Consider the following 21,562-nt stretch of genomic DNA (forward strand, 5'->3'; position numbering starts at 1 on the left):
CTCCACTGCCTTAGAGGAACAGGTATCCAGTGTTGGTACACAGACCTAGGCACGTGCTGTCCCATTTCTGTACACCCACACTGGAAGTATTCTGCCCATATCCCACTGCCACCCCTTGCACCGAGTCCAGAGGCGCTATCTTTACCCCCCTTCCACATGCATGACATGCAGTTCCTAGTTTCTTCACAAGCACATCAGCTTTGTTTTTATTCTCTGCTGGGGAGGTCAGGTAACAGACTCTAAGGGCTGTGGCCACCAGCTCAGGTGTGGCATCTTGGACTAGAGGACTCCTTTATACCAGATGTCTACCCTGAGCTCTTGCCTACAGCAAATCCAGCCCACCCACACAGGCTACCATGGCCTTCTGACATCTCCAAATGTGAAGCAAATAGGTTATAGGTTTATTCTGCACATAAGGCCAGATCTCTAGCCATATCATTTTGTGGTCAGAGTCTTCAGGGCCCAGGGAAAGGGCAGATTTAGGTCAAGTTCCTAGGAAAGCAAAGGACAGAGGCCAGCCCTGCCCTAGTCCTGCACGTCTCAGTTCAAGCTGGTAATTGCTGTGGGGATACACCAGGGATGCAGCCAGCCAAATACATGAGAGTGACAGGAGAGCTCCATCTTGCTGGGAAAGTCCGGGCCACCGGTTAGTAGAGATGTCCTTTTATGAGGCTCACTTTTGCCTAAGCTTCTTGATGAAGGAAACCTCATCCCGATTCCGGATGCCATAACTAAAAGAGAAGGAAAGGTAGTGTCTGTCCTGTGGAAGGGTCACTTGTGAGTCTTCAGCGGGAAGCACATGAGAGATGAAACAACAACAAAAACCAACCAACCAAAAAAAAAACCAAAACAGTATCCCAAAACAACAAAAACAAGGGAGGATGGCTGTGGCATCCAGGAAGGCGAGGCAGGCCGAGAAGTGGCATGGCATTCTCCGCCATGTTGCTCTCGCTTCCTTCCAGGCACTGTGCAGCCCCAGGTTACTGCTGCTGAGTATGAGCAGGACCCTTGGAGCTACTTGTCCAAACACCATTCAAATGAGAAAGGCCTTAAAGAGGTTCCTTGTGGGAGGGTCAGTCCAGCCTGGGACCCTCCTGTCACTTTCCCGTGGCAGAAGTTGGTGCCCTGGAGGACAACACACTAGGTGTTCCTCTATAGTTTGGGACATGGGCTAAACTTACTCTCGGAGCTTCTTCCTGTCCTCTGTGAGCTTCTCTCCTGCAGCAATCAGATGGTATGTTCTCCACACATAGGACCTGCAATAAGAGGTGAGCCACAAGCTACCCTCAGGTAGGGCGAGCTGAGCACATGGTACCACGAGGGCTTGAGGGACACAGCCCTAGGGACCCAGGACAGCTGTAGTTACCTCCTGGGCTTTTCTCCTGCACACAGTATACACCAGACCTGAGGCAGCTGCAAGTTGTTGTATGAGGTGGCTAGTCCCAATGTACCTTACTGATAAACCAATAGACTCAGCTACAGGACACTTGATCCAATAGGAGACCTGGGTCTCAGCACCCAGGTGAGGGAAGGAAGGGGTATACCACCCATAACCACAGAAGCCACTTGCGGACACACAGATGTCCTAAGGTGTCATCCCGTGAGTATCACCATCACTCTGAGATCATCACTGCGGTCACTACCAGGAAACAGAACCTGGGTGTGCACACTGGGAGCTGCTTCTGTTTTCCCACCCCAGCCCTAGGAATGGTTACAGTGAAGAAGCTGCTGCTCTCTCCACTTACCAGCTGATGTGCTGAACGCCCCCCTCGCGCTCCTGCTTGAGCCGCACGAATCTCTGGATGGCCTTCTTCAGGTCCAAGACTGTGGCGTTCTGCACTACGACCACCGCTGCAACCATGGATACACGTGGGAGAAGAACCATGTAGAAAGCCACAGCCAGAGAACCCAGAACCTGCTGGCTCTGGTTTGTTTGGCAGAGCAAATGGTGGTCTCAGTACTCCTGAGCATGCTCCCCCCTCCCCCAAGCTTCTTAGATAAGCTGGGCTAACACCTTGCTCAAGTGTAAACTCAGGCCTACAGGGAGGAGGAGAGGACAGCACTCACGCATTACTTCTCCACCCATCTTGCAAACTCGGACTGTCATTGCTTGGCCATATTCCAGTGCTATCTGGGAATTGACCTCTTCCAAAGTAACCTAGAAATGACCAGAGGTGGAAACTGTCTCTTTTTATCATCACAAAGAGAAAACAGATGACAATGCTCCAAAAGTAGTGCCTCATTATGAAAGACAGGAAGGGCCTTTGTCACTAGGGTTTCACATTTTTTCCCCCATGTCATCGTACCATAATCTTTCATATTCTGTCTCTCTCTATATATTTCCTGCCCCCCCCCCCAAGTCCTGGGGCCTGAACTCAGGGCCTGCTGGGCACTGTTCTTGGACACTTTTTGCTCAAGGCTGGCACCCTGCCACTTGAGCCACAAGTGTCCCTTCCAGGGCTTCAGGCCTACTCGGTGGGCACCCTGCCCCCATGCCAAGCTCCCGAGCTCTGGCCTGAGCTGGGATTCCGCGCTGGCAGCGCTGGAGTTGAGCAGGTATCAGAACTGGTCGTGATCGTAGTTCTTCTGGTGTGTGTGTTGGTCCCGGGGCTGGAACCCGGGCCCGGGCGCCGTCCCGAGCCTGTGCTGCCCACGGCGCAGCGGCGCTTCCACCTGACAGGCGCCTCGCAGGCTGTCCTGTCCAGCACGGCGGTCCTCAGGTCTCAGTCTCCGGGGTCGCTGGCATCTCGGGTGCCCCGTTTCCGGGAAAGCCCCGGCTGGGCTGGGGGCTCGAGCCAGGGCGGGGGGCGCGGCGCCCGCTCACCTGGATGGGAAGATCGCAGAGCAGCGGGTCCTGCACCACCATGGCGAGGCCCTCCTGGAACACGTCCACGGCCTCCGAGTGCGGCAGCGCCTCCTCCTCGTCTTCATCCTCCTCCTGAGCCCCCAGCGCGGCCTCCGCCTCCGCCAGGGCTCCGGCCGGTGGAGCCGGGCCGAGCGAGCGTCGCCGTCACGCAGGGAACGCGCACGCAGGCGCGACGCACTTCCTGGAGAGGCCGAGCAGCCATTGGTCCGTCAGGAGGCTGGCGGCGGCGGTGACCAATGAGACGCCTCCAATTGGAGGGCGGGAGCGTTGTGATAGCCAATCATAAGGAGAGACCGACCGACGGGAAGCGCCTGGCGCGGGGCCCGCTGGGAGCGCGCGGCGGCGAGCGCGGCCCGGGTGCGCGCGCGGCGGCGGCGGGGCGTCGCTGGCGGCGCGATGCTGCTCTTCTGCCCCGGCTGCGGGAACGGGCTGATCGTGGAGGAGGGACAGCGCTGCCACCGCTTCGCCTGCAACACGTGTCCCTACGTGCACAACATCACCCGCAAGGCGAGTCTGTCTGTCTGTCTGTGGTGGGACCTGAGCGCGGGCCAGGCGCGGTCTGCGCCTCAGCTCCAGGCCTCCGCCCCCGGCTCCCCCTCAGCTCCAGGCCTCCGCCTCCCCCTCGGCTCCAGGCCTCCGCCCCGGCTCCCCCTCGGCTCCAGGCCTCCGCCTCCCCCTCAGCTCCAGGCCTCCGCCCCGGCTCCCCCTCAGTTCCAGGCCTCCGCCCCGGTTCCCCCTCAGTTCCAGGCCTCCGCCCCCGGCTCCCCCTCGGCTCCAGGCCTCCGCCCCGGCTCCCCCTCGGCTCCAGGCCTCCGCCTCCCCCTCAGCTCCAGGCCTCCGCCCCGGCTCCCCTTCGGCTCCAGGCCCCCGCCTCCCCCTCAGCTCCAGGCCTCCGCCCCCGGCTCCCCCTCGGCTCCAGGCCTCCGCCTCCCCCTCAGCTCCAGGCCTCCGCCCCGGCTCCCCCTCAGTTCCAGGCCTCCGCCCCGGTTCCCCCCCAGTTCCAGGCCTCCGCCCCCGGCTCCCCCTCGGCTCCAGGCCTCCGCCCCGGCTCCCCCTCGGCTCCAGGCCTCCGCCTCCCCCTCAGCTCCAGGCCTCCGCCCCGGCTCCCCCTCGGCTCCAGGCCTCCGCCTCCCCCGCAGCTCCAGGCCTCCGCCCCGGCTCCCCCTCGGCTCCAGGCCTCCGCCTCCCCCTCAGCTCCGGGCCTCCGCCCCCGGCTCCCCCTCGGCTCCAGGCCTCCGCCCCCGGCTCCCCCTCAGCTCCAGGCCTCCGCCCCGGCTCCCCCTTTGGAGCCCCTCCCGTCCCTCTCTCCCTCCCATCCCTCCCTCCCTCCGGATTCAGCAGTGATGTCGCGGGTGCTGCTTGCTGACTTGGATTCTGAGGACCTGCTCCTACCGTTAGGTAACAAACCGGAAGTATCCGAAGCTGAAAGAAGTGGACGATGTCCTCGGGGGAGCAGCGGCCTGGGAGAACGTAGACTCCACTGCAGGTGAGAGGGAGGCCCTCTGCCCCCGCTCCCCGTGCTGCTAATGATGGGAAACGGAGTTTGCCACCTAAAAGTTACTCCAGAAGCAGCGTCGGTCCACTATTAGAGCCGTACAGGCCTGGGGTAGACCTCGGGTTAAAGGTTTTGGTTGTGGCTCTTGATGCCCGGGTTGAGGATTTCATGGTGCTCAGTGTGGCAGGGGCACTCAGCGGATGGCGGCTCTGATGACAGCAGCAGTGATGCGTGATAAAGGCCAGAGCCCACCAAAACATAAAGGCGTTCTAGTTACGTATTTTTGTGGTGCTGAGGACTGAACTCATTGCCTCACGCCTATTAAGCTGCTGGGCTACACCTTTGTCTTTTTTTTTTTTTTTTTTTTTGCCAGTCCTGGGCTTGAGCTCAGGGCCTGAGCACTGTCCTTGGACTTTCTCAAGGCTAGAGCTCTACCACTTGAGCCTCAGCACCACTCCCGGCTTTTTTCTATGCATGTGGTACCGTGGAATCGAACCAGGGTCTTCATGCATGTTAGGCGAGCACTTTAACCACTAGGCCAAACTCCCGGCCCCTACACCTTTGTCTTTCAATTCTTACATAGATCACAGTCAGAACAAAGGGAACATTGAAGAAAAGGTGAGACAAATGTGTGGTCATGGGCAGTGAAGTTGGCCTGGGTGCTGGGCGCTGTCCCTGAGCTCTGCAAGGCTACCACCCCACCCTTGAGCCAAGCCCCACTTACCATTTTCTGGAGATTAGTTGGAGATAAGTGTCAGGCTCTTTTGTGTCCAGGCTGGCTTTGAACCTTGATCCTCAGATCTCACCGTCCCGAGTAGCTGGGATGACAGGCATGGCCACTGTGCCTGGCTCAAGTATTTTTTAATAGCAGCCCAAAGCAGAATAAGGTAGTTGCCTTCTGTGTTATGCTCAGTCTGTACTGAGATTTCAAAAGGTGGAAAATTGGAGAGAAGAGAGTGTTTTCAAGGTCATGGCGGAAGGGGGAGAGGAGTGTTTTTAAGATCACAGGTCTCTATGCTTTCCTCTATGTTACTGCATTATGGAAAGGATGTTACTGTTTGTAAAGTTGCCATTAAAAAGGGAGACCAGGGGCTGGGAGTGTGGCCTAGTAGTAGCGTGCTTGCCTAGCATGCACAAAGACCGGGATTCAATTCCTCAGTACCACATACGTAGAAAAAAGCCAGAAGTGGTGCTGAGGCTCAAGTGGTACAGCTCTAGCCTTGAGAAAGTCCAAGGACAGTGCTCAGGCCCTGAGCTCAAGCCCAGGACTGGCAAAAAATAAAATTAAATTAAAAAAAGGGAGACAATGCTGAATGAGGTGGCTCACACCTGTAATCCTAGCTACTCAGGAGACTGAGATCTGAGGATTATGGTTCAAAGCCAGCCTGGGCACTGAAGAACTAAAGAATTTGAGACTTATCTCCAATTAATCACTAGAAAAGGGGAGATGGGGCTGTGGCTCAATGGGTAGGGCAGTAGCCTTGAGTTGAAGGGTTCAGGGACAGTGTCCAGACCCAGAGTTCAAGCCCCATGAGGCCCCCACCCCCCAAAAAAAAGAAAAAAAGAAAGGGAGACCCCAGGGTTGGGAATGTGGCCTAGTGGCAGAGTGCTTCCCTAGCATGCATAAAGCCCTGGGTTCCATTCCTTAGTACCACATCCACATCCACAGAAAAAGCTGGAAGTGGCGCTATGGCTTAAAGTGGTAGAGTGCTACCCTTGAGCAAAAAGAAGCTCAGGGACAGTGCCCAAATACTGAGTGCAAGCCCCAGGACTGGCAAAATAAATAAATAAATAAGCAAACAAACAGTTTGGGAGAACGCATCTTTATTGCCTTCAATTATTATTAATTTTTTTTTTTGGTGGGTCATGGGGCTTGAACCGGGCGCTGTCCCTGAACTCATCAGCTCAAGGTTACCACCCTACCCTTGAGCCAAGCCCCACTTCCCATTTTCTAGAAGTTAATTGGAGATAAGAGTCTCAGGTCCTTTTGTGCCTGGGCTGGCTTTGAACCTTGATTCTTAGATCTCAGCCTCCTGAGTAGCTAGGATTAAGTAGTAGGATTAAGGCTGAGCCACCACCCCTGGCTTCAGTTAATTTTTTGAGCTGTTACTGGGTCTCATGCTTTGGGCCTCCCACTCTTGGTTTGCTTTCTTGCTCACTGCTGGTGCTCCACTACTTGAACCATGCCTCTAATTTGCTATTTTCTCAGAGATGGGTCTTTCAGACTTTACTGCTTGGGAGTTAAAAAAAAAAAAGTTTTTTCTATTATGAGCGTTGTTTTAGTGTAGTGTGGATCACATGGTTTTTTTGTTGTTGTTTTTTAATTTTCAGAGCCGTGTCCCAAGTGTGAACACCCTCGTGCTTACTTCATGCAGCTTCAGACCCGCTCTGCAGACGAGCCAATGACCACCTTCTACAAGTGCTGCAGTGCTCAGTGTGGACACCGCTGGCGGGATTAGGTCCAGCATGGCCCGGCTGCCTCATGGTCTCCTTCCCTCTTTCCCTGCAGCGACTCCCAGCTTCTAGAATAGATGAGAGTCCTGACAGTCTTTGTAGTGGGAAGCTAAACCTTCTGAAAGCAGAGGGCCAGTGAGCCAGGAAACATAGTCCATCTACCAGACAGTAAATGCAATCATGAATGTCCAGAGAGGTGTGTGTGCATACCTGTTTACTGAGTAGCGTGTTCACTGAGTAGCGTGGATTGCAGGGTAATCCACCAGCACCTGGTGGGATTTTGTGTTTGGTGAGAGGAGCGCTATGAGGAAGTGCATGTAGTTTAAAGTCCTGTGCATTCATTCACTGTTCACATTTTCTGGTCAGTTGACATTTCCTGATCACCACCTCACACTCTAATGTCTGCACAGGTTACTACATTAAAAAACTAAAGCTGATTCAACTGTTGTAAAGTTATGTAATCAAAACGTAATGTGTGGGCCGGGAGTTTGGCCTAGTGGTTAAAGTGCTTGCCTAGCATGCACGAAGACCCGGGTTCGATTCCTTGGTACCACATATATAGAAAAAAAGCCGGAAGTGGTGCTGAGGCTCAAGTGGTGGAGCTCTAGCCTTGAGAAAGTCCAAGGACAGTGCTCAGGCCCTGAGCTCAAGCCCAGGACTGGCAAAAAAAAAAAAAAAACGTATTGTGTGAGCTTTTCTGCTAGGGTTAGCCTCAAATCACAGTCCTCCCATCCTTAGCCATCATCAGTCACTGGAACCTGGCTATTCTGAGTTTTGGTCAGGACACATTGGGGGAAACAGGAAAACCTTAAGGAATGGAGTAAAAATATATCACTGAAAAAAGTTAATTAAACATGAAAGAAGATCATAAAAGAGGGAAGCCGGGGTTTATACTAGTGGTAAGAGTGCTTACCTAGCATGCATGAAGACCCCAGTTCAGTTCCTCTGTACCACATACTTAGGAAAAAACAAAGCTGGAGGTGTTGCTATGGCTCAAGTGGTAGAGGTGTAGCCTTGAGAAAGCTCAAGGACAGTGCTCAGACCCTGAGTTCAAGCCCAGGACTTGGAAAAAAGAAAAGAAAGAAAAGGGACAAGAAAGTGGTAAAGTCTGCAGAGAGAAAAGACAAAGTAACACAAGGAAGTCTCTTCCTATCAACAGTAAATGTGGATGTCATGGAATAAACTTAGTAAAAGAGAAATTGGAAGAACTTTTAAAAAAGGTTCAAAGAAGTGGAGGAAATGAGATATTTACAGCACATTGGATATGGTAAATATGTAATTAGTTAATATAGTGTATGTAGGCCTCACAGGATTTTTTTTTTTTTTTTTTTTTTTTTGCCAATCCTGGGCTTGAGCTCAGGCCCTGAGCACTGTCCTTGGGCTTTCTCAAGGATAGAGCTGAGCTCTACCGTTAAGCCTCAACACCACTTCGGCTTTTTTTTTTTTCTTCCTATGTATGTCATACTGAGGAATTGAATCAGGGTCTTCGTGCATGCTAGGCAAGCATCTACCATTAGGCAAAACTCCCCGCCCCTCTCACAGGAATTTTATTCCAAGAGCATTTCTGTTTTTATTTTATTTTATTTTTTTCTTTGCCAGTCCTGGGGCTTGAGCTCAGGGCCTGAGCACTGTCCTTGGGTGTTCTCAAGGCTATAGCTCTACCACTTGAGCCACAGCACCATTTCTGGCTTTTTCTATGTATGTGGTACCAAGGAATCAAATTTAGGTCTTTGTGCATGCTAGGCAAGCACTCGACCAGTAGGCCAAACTCCTGGCCCCATTTTTTTTTTTTTTTTGGCCAATACTAGGGCTTGAACTCGGGGCTTGAGCACTGTCCTTGGACACTTTTTTGATCAAGGCCAGTGCACTGCCACTTGAGTCACAGTGCCACTTCTGGCTTTTTGGTTAATTGGAGATAGGAGTCTCTGGACCTTTCCCTCTGGGGCTGGTGAACTGGGACAGATCCTGGTCACTGTGAGCAGCCATGGCCAGAATGCTTCTTTAGTATCCAGAGTGGGAGAGCTACAGACAGAAGACAGCAGCAGGCATCCTCATGTCTAACCAAGCCATGCCCAGAATGGGTCCTTAGTATCCAGAGTGGGAGAGCTACGGACAGAAGACGGCAGCAGGCATCCTCATGTCTAACCAAGCCATGCCCAGAATGGGTCTTTAGTATCCAGAGTGGGAGAGCTACAGACAGAAGACAGCAGCAGGCATCCTCATGTCTAACCAAGCCATGCCCAGAATGGGTCTTTAGCATCTGGAGTGGGAGAGCTACAGACAGAAGACAGCAGCAGGCATCCCCATGTCTAACCAAGCCATGCCCAGAATGGGTCTTTAGCATCTGGAGTGGGAGAGCTACAGACAGAAGACAGCAGCAGGCATCCCCATGTCTAACCAAGCCATGCCCAGAATGGGTCTTTAGCATCTGGAGTGGGAGAGCTACAGACAGAAGACAGCAGCAGGCATCCCCATGTCTAACCAAGCCATGCCCAGAATGGGTCTTTAGTATCCAGAGTGGGAGAGCTACGGACAGAAGACAGCAGCAGGCATCCTCATGTCTAACCAAGCCATGCCCAGAATGGGTCTTTAGTATCCAGAGTGGGAGAGCTACGGACAGAAGACAGCAGCAGGCATCCTCATGTCTAACCAAGCCATGCCCAGAATGGGTCTTTAGTATCCAGAGTGGGAGAGCTACGGACAGAAGACAGCAGCAGGCATCCTCATGTCTAACCAAGCCATGCCCAGAATGGGTCTTTAGTATCCAGAGTGGGAGAGCTACGGACAGAAGACAGCAGCAGGCATCCTCATGTCTAACCAAGCCATGCCCAGAATGGGTCCTTAGTATCCAGAGTGGGAGAGCTACAGACAGAAGACAGCAGCAGGCATCCTCATGTCTAACCAAGCCATGCCCAGAATGGGTCTTTAGCATCTGGAGTGGGAGAGCTACAGACAGAAGACAGCAGCAGGCATCCTCATGTCTAACCAAGCCATGCCCAGAATGGGTCCTTAGTATCCAGAGTGGGAGAGCTACAGACAGAAGACAGCAGCAGGCATCCCCATGTCTAACCAAGCCATGCCCAGAATGGGTCTTTAGCATCTGGAGTGGGAGAGCTACAGACAGAAGACAGCAGCAGGCATCCTCATGTCTAACCAAGCCATGCCCAGAATGGGTCTTTAGTATCCAGAGTGGGAGAGCTACGGACAGAAGACAGCAGCAGGCATCCTCATGTCTAACCAAGCCATGCCCAGAATGGGTCTTTAGCATCTGGAGTGGGAGAGCTACAGACAGAAGACAGCAGCAGGCATCCTCATGTCTAACCAAGCCATGCCCAGAATGGGTCCTTAGTATCCAGAGTGGGAGAGCTACAGACAGAAGACAGCAGCAGGCATCCTCATGTCTAACCAAGCCATGCCCAGAATGGGTCTTTAGCATCTGGAGTGGGAGAGCTACAGACAGAAGACAGCAGCAGGCATCCTCATGTCTAACCAAGCCATGCCCAGAATGGGTCTTTAGCATCTGGAGTGGGAGAGCTACGGACAGAAGACAGCAGCAGGCATCCTCATGTCTAACCAAGCCATGCCCAGAATGGGTCTTTAGTATCCAGAGTGGGAGAGCTACGGACAGAAGACAGCAGCAGGCATCCTCATGTCTAACCAAGCCATGCCCAGAATGGGTCTTTAGCATCCAGAGTGGGAGAGCTACAGACAGAAGACAGCAGCAGGCATCCTCATGTCTAACCAAGCCATGCCCAGAATGGGTCTTTAGCATCTGGAGTGGGAGAGCTACGGACAGAAGACAGCAGCAGGCATCCTCATGTCTAACCAAGCCATGCCCAGAATGGGTCTTTAGCATCTGGAGTGGGAGAGCTACGGACAGAAGACAGCAGCAGGCATCCTCATGTCTAACCAAGCCATGCCCAGAATGGGTCCTTAGTACCCAGAGTGGGAGAGCTACAGACAGAAGACAGCAGCAGGCATCCTCATGTCTAACCAAGCCATGCCCAGAATGGGTCTTTAGCATCCAGAGTGGGAGAGCTACAGACAGAAGACAGCAGCAGGCATCCTCATGTCTAACCAAGCCATGCCCAGAATGGGTCTTTAGCATCTGGAGTGGGAGAGCTACAGACAGAAGACAGCAGCAGGCATCCTCATGTCTAACCAAGCCATGCCCAGAATGGGTCCTTAGTATCCAGAGTGGGAGAGCTACAGACAGAAGACAGCAGCAGGCATCCTCATGTCTAACCAAGCATGGGCTTCATGTGATCAACGCAAGGGCTGTGTAATGGTGGAGAGCAGGGAGTCCCAGGTGAGCACTTCAGCCTCAGAGGCTGGACAAGGCTGAAGCCTGGACGTTAGTAGGTGCTATGATGGGTGAAAGAAAAATCTATAAGCCATCAAAGGAAAGTCCAACAAATTGAAACACTTCAAAGGAAGTCAGTACAAAGATTCCAAAGATAAGCTGCAAAACTCTCCAGACATAAAGTATCCATTAATTCCTAAGTACAGAGATGCAATAAGAGCAGAACATTGAAGAACCTGAGACACACACAGTCTAAAGATGTGAACAGGAAAGGAAGGGCAACGGTTTGTTGAAGCTCCATCAAGTATGCTAGGTGTTAGTACGGAAAAATTCTGAGTTTATCTACCATTTTCTCCTGAACAACATTTTAGGGTTGGGTATCGGATCCAGGACCCTCATACATGCTAACCAGGTACTTATTGATAAAGTTGAGTTTCACATTTTCAGTTCAGAGAGTTGTTTGTATGCATTTGGGAGTACACAAAATGGGGAAGCCATGGTAGGAGAATTCATCAGACCAGCAGATGTCTTACGCTATGACCCTGTCATTCTACTTCTAGATATTTCTTTCTTTCTTTTTTTTTTTTTGCCAGTCCTGGAAGCAAAGCTTGAACCCTCACCTTCGGGGGCGGGCTGCTTTCTTGATGGAAAGGATCCACTAACATTGCCTGTCCCTTGTTCCCCTCCTGTGGGCAGGAAGATGCCCTGCGCTGCTTTTTCCACCCTTGGGAGTTAGCCAACAAAAGCAAGTGGTTCTGTGATAACTGTGGGATGAAGACACATGGAAACCAGATTCAAATACTGCCACTGTGGGTTTCCTGGCCAAGGCTTCCCAGACACCTTCAGTGCCCTTCACGATGCGTGGTGGGGTGGGATCCAGGTAGGGCTGGTGCCAGGATCCCTGGGCTTCCCATGTAGCTTCACCAAGAGAGGAAGCCAGGGGGTGGGGGTGGGTGGGGTTTTCTCTCCAGTTTTAGACCAGCTCCCTATGACAGACGCCTGCTCCTAGGGTTTCAAGGGCCTGTGTGCAGCCCTGGGACGCTCATGGCTTTTTTTTTTTTTTTGCCAGTCCTGGGCTTGAGCTCAGGGCCTGAGCACTGGCCTTGGACTTTCTCAAGGCTAGAGCTCTACCACTTGAGCCTCAGCACCACTTCTGGCTTTTTTCTATGTATGTGGTACCGAGGAATCGAACCTGGGTCTTCATGCATGCTAGGCAAGCACTTTAACCACTAGGCCAAACTCCCAGCCCCGCTCATGGCTTTTGTCCGAGATCTGTAGTGCTGTGTCAGTCAGGTGTCACTTGAGTCTTGGAGGAGCTGAACAGATTCCCCGGTGGGAGCCTTTAGCCCTGCAGTGTGTGTCCTACACACCTCTTCCTGGGTTGAGGAGTAAACCACCAGCCTTGGCATTTCTCCAAATCTTACCATTTCAGGTGCATTGGGTCTTCATCTGCACAGTGATTTTTGCCTTTGCAGGTCTTGATGATGCATTTGCCCAAAACTTTGACCATTCACCTTATGCGATTCTCCCTTAGAAATTCACAGACTGAGAAAATCTGCCACTCATTGCATTTCCCTCAGAACTTGGATCTCAGTCATGTTCTCCTGACTGAGCAACAAGACCTCAGTGAGGCCACGGAGCAGGTGAGGTATTCCCACACTTCTGGATCCATCTCACCAGACAGGACTTCCTTCAGGCTCAGCTGCTCTAACCCCTCAGCTGTTAGATGGCACCTACTCGAGAATTCTCCAGGTCCAGGCTCTTACCAGCCAAGGCCAGTGATTGGGTCTCTTGCTGGCTTCCACTGTGGGGTGAGGTGAGCAGCTGTACTGGCTGCACACTGGCTGAGGAAGGGCAGCGTCTCAGGCAGTGAGGTCTGCCTCCTCTGAGCACCGCTCCCATCTGAGAATGGATGCTGTTTGCTGGCCAGGCCAGGGGAGTACCGAGGAAGACAGGTGGTCCTCAGGTTGTTGTGAGTCACAGGAGCGCAGGTGTATTTTAGGCAGAATATTTGTTTATTCATTTATTTTACCAAGCATAGTGGCACTGCCTGTAGTCTTTGCAGTTGGGAGACACAGGCCAGAGGATCATTGGTTCAAGGCCAGCTTGGGTGACATGGTAAGACCTTGTCTCACAAGAGCAGAAAGAAAGGGGCCAGAAGTGTGGTCTAGTGGTGGAGTGCTGGCTTATTATGCCCGGAGACCCTGGTTTGATTCCTTGGTTCCACCTCCAGAGAAAAGGCTAAAAGTGATGCTGTGGCTCAAGTGGTAGAGCTCTAGCCTTGAGAAAACCCAAGCTCAGGCCCTGAGTTCAAAGCCCAGGACTGGCAAAAAAAGAAGAGACCAAGATGAAACAAAGGCTCCAAAATCTCCTCCCCAAGCCCTTCCCCAAACAAAACCAAACCAAAACCAAAACAATGTTATCCACCCTTCTTTTCTTGGGGGTTAAAACAGATCTTTTCTTGGGGAGTTTCCACTTTGCTTAGGGGACAAAGATTGAACAATCCCTACTGACTGTATGCATGTATCCAATATAAAGCAAGCCATTACAGTTCTGGTTTATAATGTTTCCTTTTAAGTAGCTATGAGATTCTCCAGGCCAAGGACTTTTCTCTAGTACCTTTGAAGTACCAGTGCCTAGCACAGAGCAGTAACAAATGCATGGCAAAATATGCTTCCTTCAAGACTAGGGCTGGGGAAGGCGGGATAAATCACTGAGAGCTTTGTCTTCTTCCAGCCTGAAGGGCAGTATGAACTCTTGCTGTGATCGCCCATGTCAGGATGGCCGACTTTGGTCACTAGTGTGCTTATATCTGGAATGCAGTGGATGGAAAATGGCTCTGCTTCAATGACTCCAATGTTGGCTGGGTGAGGCTTATCATCCACACGTTCTCTTGTTCTGAATTAGCCATCGCTAGTAAATCCTCAGCAGAGTTGAAGACACAGTATGACCTTCTATTTTGTGTGTAGGAGCTGGGGAGTTGTGTGGTTCAAAGCTGTTCCTCTATCTAGATTTAATGTTTTTTTTCTAGTCTTGGGACTTGAACTCAGGGCCTGGGTGCTATCCCTAAACCTGTTTGTGTTCAGGGTTAGCACTGTAGCACTTGAGCCACAGTGCCATTTCCAGCTTCTTCTGAGTAGTGTGTTGGAGTCCCACTGACTTTCCTGCTTGGGTTGGCTTTGAACCACAGCCTCCTGAGTAGCTAGGATTACAGGCCTGAGCCACCAGTGCCCAGCTGGTTTACTGCTTTCTGAGAGTCTGCTTGCTTCAGTGTTTAGGTTTCTGGCCCTGTGGGTCCAGTGCCTTGATGTTTTATGCTCTGTAGGAAACTTATGAAACCAGAAATTAGAAAGATGCAAGATAAAATTCTGGGGGCATAAGTGTAAGAGTTTAAAGATGAGTGAGGACATTATAGAAGGCATTGTTAATACAGGGCATCGTGTCACCAGCTGCCATCACAGTGGGCTTCTTTATAGGAGTCTAATGGGCAGCTTACAGAGCCCTGTATTCCCTGAATACTTCCTGGTTACCAACTAGCTGCTGCTGTCGTCTGTGTGTGTTCTTCCAGGTGTCCTGGGAAGACATCCAGTGCACGTACAGGAGAAATCACTCCCGCTGGTAAGAGAAGCACATGCGTGACGGGGTGTGTTGGGTTCTCAGAGCTTTATGAAAGATGCATGGATGAATTATTGCCTTTCTTCTGAGCATTCCCTAGTTACTAAACCATTCTGTCCATCTTTCAACACTCATCCCATACACCATACTTCTCTGAGAATGAAGGCCTCAGTAGTGCTCAGGTAGAAGTATCATCTGTAAGTATGCACATGTGGTTTCTGGCCTCTTATTACCTGGTCCTAATTTAACCTCTGAGCAAAGGCCTCCTTGTGCTTTCATAATCATGGCCTTCTCTACTGTGCAAAGCCTTTACTGATGCACTCAAGCAGATTGGTAGGAAATCTTATTTGCTCTCATTGCTTCTTGAGCATTCTTCCTTTATTACTTCCAAATTTTTTTTGATTATATGACTCTCCCCCCAATTAGATCATGTACTCTCTTTTTAAATTTTTGGTGCTGGTTCTGAGGTTTGAAGTCCAGTCCTGGGCATTGTCGCTTAGCTTTTTTGCTCTCTACCACACGTCTTGCTTTTGGGTGGGTAATTGGAGATAAGGGCATTAAAGACTTTCCTGCTCTGCTGGCTTTGATCTTAAATCCTTAGATCTAAGCTTCCTGAATAACTAGGATTACAAGTATGAGCCATGGTGCCTAGCAGACCAGGGGACAGGACCACTCTTCTCATCTTTCCCAGTCTGGCCTAGAGGCATGCACTCAGTAAGCATCAAGACATACTTTTAATGGCTATGGAGGTGAAACTAGAAGAAAAGCTGAAGAAAGTTAAGGCAGAGAGGTTTTATATGTGCCCATGGTGGCACCAGCGGTGGTACTGGAGGGCGTACTCAGCCACACAAGGAGGCTTGATTAATTCAAAATTAATGGATTAGGTGGTGTTTATGTTTGATGCTCTCCTCTAACCCACTTTTCCTGTTTTTCTTTCATTTATCCTGAGCACTTCTCTTAGGTACCTGTTCTTAGCTAATTTTGGCTTATTGACTCCTCTGTGATTTAGAACAGGGGTTAGCACACTTTTCATGACCATGGCTAGAGAGAAAGATCCTCAGAGTTTGTGGGGCACAGTTTTTGTAGCTGTTACTCCCTTTGGCCTTGTAACACATTGGCTGCCATAGACAGTGCAGGAATGAGTGAATGAATAAAATTGGCTGTGTTCCAATAAAAGTTGTTTTCCAAAAACAGGGTTGGAGTTGGTTTATACTCCCACTCTCATAATTTGCCTGTCCCTGATTTATTATTTTATGTTATTGATGTATTTATTTGTTTATTTTTGCCACTTTAGGGTCTTGGACTTAGGGCCTGGGCACTGTCCTTGCACTTTCTCAAGGCTAGTGCTCTACCACTTGAGCCACAGCACCACTTCCAGCCTTTTCTGTGTATGTGGTACTGAGGAATGGAACCCAGGGCTTTATGCATGCTAGGGAAGCACTCTGCCACTAGGCCACATTCCAGACCTCTTATTTTATCTTATTTATTTAATTTACTTGTTATGGGTCTTGAACTCAGGTCCTGGGTACAATTCCTGAGCTTCTTTGTACTCAAGACTAGAGCTCTACCACTTGAACCCCAGTGCTACTTCTGGCTTTTTCTGAGTAGTTTATTGCAGATTAGAGTCTCACCATTTTTCTGTCCAGGCTGTGATCCTCAGGTGTGAGCCATCTAGCATCAGGCTGGCTGTGATTTGTGCTAACAAGAGCATAGAAGTGACTATTCCAGGTCACTGTTCTCTCCTTGATGAGATGGATGGTAGGTGATGGGTAGATGAACATTTGCCAACTCACAAGAGCGTAGAAGTGACTTTCCCAAGTCACTGTTTTCTCCTTGATGAGATGGGTGGTAGGTGATTGGATGAGGACTTGCTCCACTAGCCTGGAAGCTTGCTGACCCTCGTTCCTGCTGTCCTTTTGCGGCAGATGTTTAATTTTACTATGCTCATAAATCTCTCTTTAGGCAAGAAACTGCATATCTTCTGGTTTATATGAAGAGTGGAGGCTAATGGAAATACTTCAGACTTTCAGAGACTGACTCATTCTTTTCCCTTTCTGTCCTGGTCTGCTAAGTCTTCCAGGAGATTCTACAACGAAGAAAAAAATAATTTAAAGAATTACCTAATAGTTTATATCTTAAGTTATAACGACGGGTGATTGCTGATGTGATTTGAAGGAGGGTTGCCTCTCAAAGGTCATGTGACAGGAGCCTGCTCCCTTGTACAGCAGTGTTGTGGGGCATAATCTTGTAAGCAGTGAGACTTGTGCAGGGCATCTGGCTCATGCTTGTAATCCCAGCTACTTGGGAAGCTGAGATAGATCAAAGCCAGATAGGGTAGAAAAATCCACGAGACAGACTTTCAACTGACAACAGAAACAAAAAGCTGGAAGTGGAGTTGAAGTGGTAGTGTGCGAGGCTTGAGTAAAAAAGGTATAGCACAGTACCTAAGTCCCGAGTGCAAGGCCTAGTGTGTGACCCAAGTGAACAGTTTCTTTTGGCTAGGCCCCCATTCTGGAGCCTAGAAATCCCTTGAAAATACCACCGCCATCTGGAGAGTAAGCATTCTTCACAGGAGCCTGTGGAGGACATATCTTATTCAAACCATCTCAGTAGTGAAATAGGCACCATATGCAAATAAAGTTGTTTCTCTCAAAAGGATTGTAGAGTGTACAGCTTAATCTGGGGGTAATGAAAACACATAAGATGCAAATGATTTCTGCTATAGAAATCGGAAAGAAGGGCCGGGAGTTTGGCCTTCTGGTACAGTGCTTGCCTAGCATGCACAAAGACATGGGTTCAATTCCTCTGTACCACATACATAGAAAAAACCCAGAAGGCTACTTCAGCTCAAGTGATAGAGCTCTAGCCTTGAGAAAGTCCAAGTACTCAAGCCCCGAGCTCAAAGCCAGGACTGGAAATAAAAAGAAATTGGAAAAAAGCTGGGATTCCTTCTTTAGTAGAAATCTTGAGGCTGTAGAGAGGTCTAGGGGTTAGGATAGTCCATATACTCAGAAAATACATTCAAAGACTCGGCTGAGAAGGTCACAGAAACCCACAAACTTAGATTAGGGTGAGAGTTAGAGTTAGTCAATTCACAGAGGAGAGGACGGTGAGCACAGGCTCAGCGCGCCCTCTGGTGGTAAGTGGACCTCACTGCACCACGGAGGGGAGGTGATTAGTGAGCATTCACCCAGAGCACCCTCTGGTGGCAAGCTGAGCTCACTGCACCACTGAGGAGTGGAGGGTGGTGAGCACAGTCCCAGGCCTCCCTCTGGTGCGAAGCCGAGCTCACTGCACCTTGGAGGGGAGGAGGGTGGTGAGCAGGGGGTCCAGTGCGCCCTCTGGAGGGAAGACGAGCTCACTGCACCTTGGAGGGCGTCCTCTGCTGTTCACGTGGGAAATGTCAGTGTGGCATGTGAACACCATGTGTGGAACAGTGTGGTGGTCACACATCCATAGTTTTCCTTACATTAATTCTGTGTGTGTGTGTGTGTGTGTGTGTGTGTGTGTGTGTGTGTGTGTGTGTGTTGGATTGAGGGAAGGAAGAAGACAGGAAGGGAGAGTGCAAGCTAGTCTTCTTTTCCTTTTTCACTCGTGTTTGCAGTTTATGAAATAAAATAATAAACAAATAAACTAATCTTGGATGGAAGCTGTGAGACAGCGCTTGCTGTCCCTGAACACGTGGCTGCTGTGTCTCCCTGTTTTAAATTTTTGAAGGAAACATTGGTTGATGGAGGCAGAAGATGGAATGTTTTAATTTAAATTCATCTTTACCAACTGGATTCTGTAAAGGTTTATTTCCCCACTCCTAACTGAAAACTGGAAATATCAACAATTCAGCCTGTTTTTCCTTGTCTTGCTTTGCTCTCTGGTCTAGTTTCCTCCGTGTTCTCCACTCACCCCCCCCCACGCCCCGCCCTAACATACTGATAATCCGGGATGCACGAGAGAGGCCGTGCAAGGCCCTAAGCGACTGTCCCTACTAAGTGTCTGTGGAAGGTCTGGCCTGCCTGTCCCATTGGCTCTCCAGTTCCAGTGTCAGCAGGGTGTTCCCAAAGGCTCGTGGGCTGCCGCACAGTCAGGGGTTGATCTCAGGTCTTCTGCTAGGCAGGCAGGTTGGCAGGTGGGCAGTGAAGCGGGAACCTCCTCGGGGGAAGAACTGGGCTGGGAGGGGAGGCCGTGGCCAGGGCTCGTCTTCCTCTGCCAGTACTGAGCCTCCAGGCTGTCTGGAGGAGCTGTGGGGTTTCAGACACTGGTCAACCATTTCTCCCTACCAGGTGCTCACAATCTGGGCCTCCATGCTTCCCAGGGTAGAAGTAAGCAGTGGCACTCGGCCTCAGGATCTGGAGCCCTCCAGGGTCCCTCCACACCCACCCCTGGGTGAGCAACTGATTCCTCCCCACCAACCCAGAACGGACAGCGGGTCCCCCCATGCCCAACCCAGAGCACAGACTCCAAGCCCTGTCCATGGCCACCAAAGCAGATCACCCCCGGAAACTGTCCTGGTTCACAGGCTGCTGCTCTGTTCGCCCCGCCTCTCCAGGTGGGAAGGGGAAGAGGAGGAGCTGAGAGGAGAGCAGCCAAAGGCAGTGGGAAGAACAGCCAGAGAAAAAGGCGGGCTGGAGCCGGAGTGGGGCTGAGGCTTGAGAAGGGCGGGGCTTGTGGGGGGCTGAGCACCGGGGGTGGGGCCTGGACGAGGAACGGAGGTCAGCGGTCTAGGGCGGGGCTTGGAGGGAGAGCTCCAGGGTGGTGGAGCCAGGGCACGGAACAGGTGGTCTGGGGGCGGGGCTAGCAGGTTCAGAGGCTGAGAGGGGTGGGGCGGAGTGAGGATATAAGGGGTCAGGGGCGGGGAGAGGACGCTGAACTGGTTCTGGGCGGTTCTGCCTGGGACCAGTTGGCCTGTGAGAGGCTCCACTGCGGCCACCTTCCTCTGAGAGAGCAGCATTTGTTCCGGGGCCTGCAGAGCTGGACGGGCACTCTCGGCCTGAGACCGGGCGTCTGTTGCCTGTTCACCGGTCCTGTAAGGTGCAGGCAGCGTTTCTTCATGGGGAAGCACCTGAAGGAGGCTGTCTCTACCCAGATGCCGCGTGTGTGTGAGGAAGGCCATATTAGGCCTAAGCCCGGCTTCCGGAGCCAGCTCCCAGTCACAGGTGCACTTTTTAGCCTAGGCAGGCCCGGGGCCTGGTGTGTGGTGGCTGTGAAGGTGTATGAGGTGGGGCCTGCTGCTTCATTTTTCCTCTTCCTGAAGGGGCTTCGCCTATGTTAGGCTGAAGCGTGTCCTCCGGAGCCAGCTCCGTCAGCGGTGAGCTTTCAGTGTAGGCCCAGGGCCAGGTCGAGAGTGGACAGGTGCGGCAGCCCGCCCACCACTGCCTCCTCTTTTGTTTTATTTTCCTCCATCCAGGCCTGGTGCCGCCACGGGAGGGAGGGGTCAGAGCAAATGGGGCTTGGGCAGCTGCCACTCCACTGTGAGGACTTGAGGGGTTGCAGGTGGGGCTTGTGTGTCAGCCAGAGAGGGGTTGGGCGGAGCGAGGACGTGAGAGGTCAGGGCTGGGGCTTACAGGTTAAGAGGCTGAGAGGGGTGGGGCGGAGCAAGCACGTGAGGCGTTAGTGGCGGGGCGAGGACACTGAACTGGTTCCGGTCGGTTCGCCCTGGGACCAGTCCGCCTGTGAAAGGCTCCAGTGCGAGAGAGAGAGAGCGGCATTTGTTCTGGGGCCTAGAGAGCAGGGCAGGACACTCTCGGCCTGTTGTGTGTTCACCCGTCTTGTAAGCTGCCGGCAGCGTTTCTTCTTGGGGAAGGGACTGAAGGAGGCTATCTCTACCCAGACGCTGCATGTGTGAGAGGAAGGCCCTTAGGCCTAAGCCAGGATTCTGGAGCCAGCTCCCTGTCAGAGGTGAGCTTTTTAGCCTAGGCAGAGCCGGGGCCTGGTGCGTGGTGGCTGTGAGTGTGTGGAGAAGTGGGGTGGGCAGCTTCATTTTTCCTCTCCCTGAAGGGCCTTCGGCCATGTTAAGCTGAAGCCAGGCCTCCAGAGCCAGCTCCGTCAGTGGGGAGCTTTCAGTGTAGGCCCAGGGCCTGGTTGTGAGTGGACAGGCACGGCAGCACGCCCGCCACTGCCTCCTCTATTGTTTTATTTTCCTCCATCCAGGCTGGGGACGGTGCTGCCACGGGAGGGAGGGGTCAGAGCAAACGGGGTCTGGGCTGCTGCCCCTCCACTCTGAGGACTTGAGGGGTTGCAGGTGGGGTTTATGGGTTCAACCTGAGAGGGGTTGGGCGGAGCGAGGTTGTGAGAGGTTGTGAGAGGTCAGGGCCGGGGCTTGCAGGGTCAGAGGCTGAGAGGGGTGGGGCGGGGAGAGGACGCTGAACTGGTTCTGGGCGGTTCTGCCCGGGACCAGTTGGCCTGTGAGAGGCTCCACTGCAGCCGCCTTCCTCTGAGAGAGCGGCATTTGTTCCGGGGCCTCTCGGGGCACTCTCGGCCTGTTGTGTGTTCACCCAGCCTGTAAGCTGCCGGCAGCGTTTCTTCTTGGGGAAACACCTGAAAGAGCCTATCTATACTCAGAGGCTGCATGTGTGTGAGGAAGGCCAGGGCTCTGGAGGTAAAGCAGTGCTTCTTGCCAGGTCTATACAAGGCATGGGCAGGTGGTGGCTGTGAAGGTGTGTGAAGTGTGGCCTGCCAAGCCCTGTGCGTTCTTTGTGCTCTTCTTGAAGAGCACATGTTAGGCCCAAGCCAGACCTCCAGAGGCAGCTCACAGTCAGCGGTGAATTTTCAGTTTAGAAGGCCCAGGGCCTGGTGGAGAGTGGACAGGTGTGGCAGTCCACCCACCACTGCCTCC

General features: G+C 52.1%; 2 protein-coding genes across 2 annotated transcripts; one reads left to right on the forward strand and one right to left on the reverse strand.

The window, feature by feature from the left end:
• Positions 1 to 380: 380 nt before the first annotated feature.
• Positions 381 to 3,014, reverse strand: Snrnp25 (small nuclear ribonucleoprotein U11/U12 subunit 25). Its single transcript, XM_090324582.1, has 5 exons — positions 2,825 to 3,014; positions 2,068 to 2,158; positions 1,746 to 1,851; positions 1,182 to 1,256; positions 381 to 731 (listed from the first exon to the last, which is right to left on the reverse strand). The coding sequence occupies exons 1-5, from the start codon at positions 2,864 to 2,866 to the stop codon at positions 674 to 676; spliced, it is 372 nt and encodes a 123-aa protein (XP_090180708.1). The 5' UTR covers positions 2,867 to 3,014; the 3' UTR covers positions 381 to 673.
• A 199-nt stretch (positions 3,015 to 3,213) lies between these two features.
• Positions 3,214 to 7,252, forward strand: Polr3k (RNA polymerase III subunit K). Its single transcript, XM_090324583.1, has 3 exons — positions 3,214 to 3,373; positions 4,265 to 4,352; positions 6,693 to 7,252. Exons 1-3 carry the CDS (start codon positions 3,263 to 3,265, stop codon positions 6,818 to 6,820), a joined length of 327 nt encoding a protein of 108 aa, XP_090180709.1. The 5' UTR covers positions 3,214 to 3,262; the 3' UTR covers positions 6,821 to 7,252.
• The last annotated feature ends 14,310 nt before the right edge of the window (positions 7,253 to 21,562 follow it).

This window comes from Megascapheus bottae, chromosome 36 (genome assembly GCF_031878675.1).
Source record: "Megascapheus bottae isolate mThoBot1 chromosome 36, mThoBot2.hap1, whole genome shotgun sequence".
In the NCBI taxonomy this organism is placed as follows: domain Eukaryota; kingdom Metazoa; phylum Chordata; class Mammalia; order Rodentia; family Geomyidae; genus Megascapheus; species Megascapheus bottae.

Coding starts and splice junctions, on each gene's coding strand:
- Polr3k (XM_090324583.1), top strand. CDS start 3,263: ATGCTGCTCTTCTGCCCCGGCTGCGGGAACGGGCTGATCGTGGAGGAG. Junction 3,374..4,264: donor TGCACAACATCACCCGCAAG/GCGAGTCTGTCT, acceptor TCCTACCGTTAG/GTAACAAACCGGAAGTATCC. Junction 4,353..6,692: donor GAACGTAGACTCCACTGCAG/GTGAGAGGGAGG, acceptor TTTAATTTTCAG/AGCCGTGTCCCAAGTGTGAA.
- Snrnp25 (XM_090324582.1), bottom strand. CDS start 2,866: ATGGTGGTGCAGGACCCGCTGCTCTGCGATCTTCCCATCCAG. Junction 1,257..1,745: donor GGCGTTCAGCACATCAGCTG/GTAAGTGGAGAG, acceptor CTCTTATTGCAG/GTCCTATGTGTGGAGAACAT. Junction 732..1,181: donor GACAGGAAGAAGCTCCGAGA/GTAAGTTTAGCC, acceptor CTTCTCTTTTAG/TTATGGCATCCGGAATCGGG.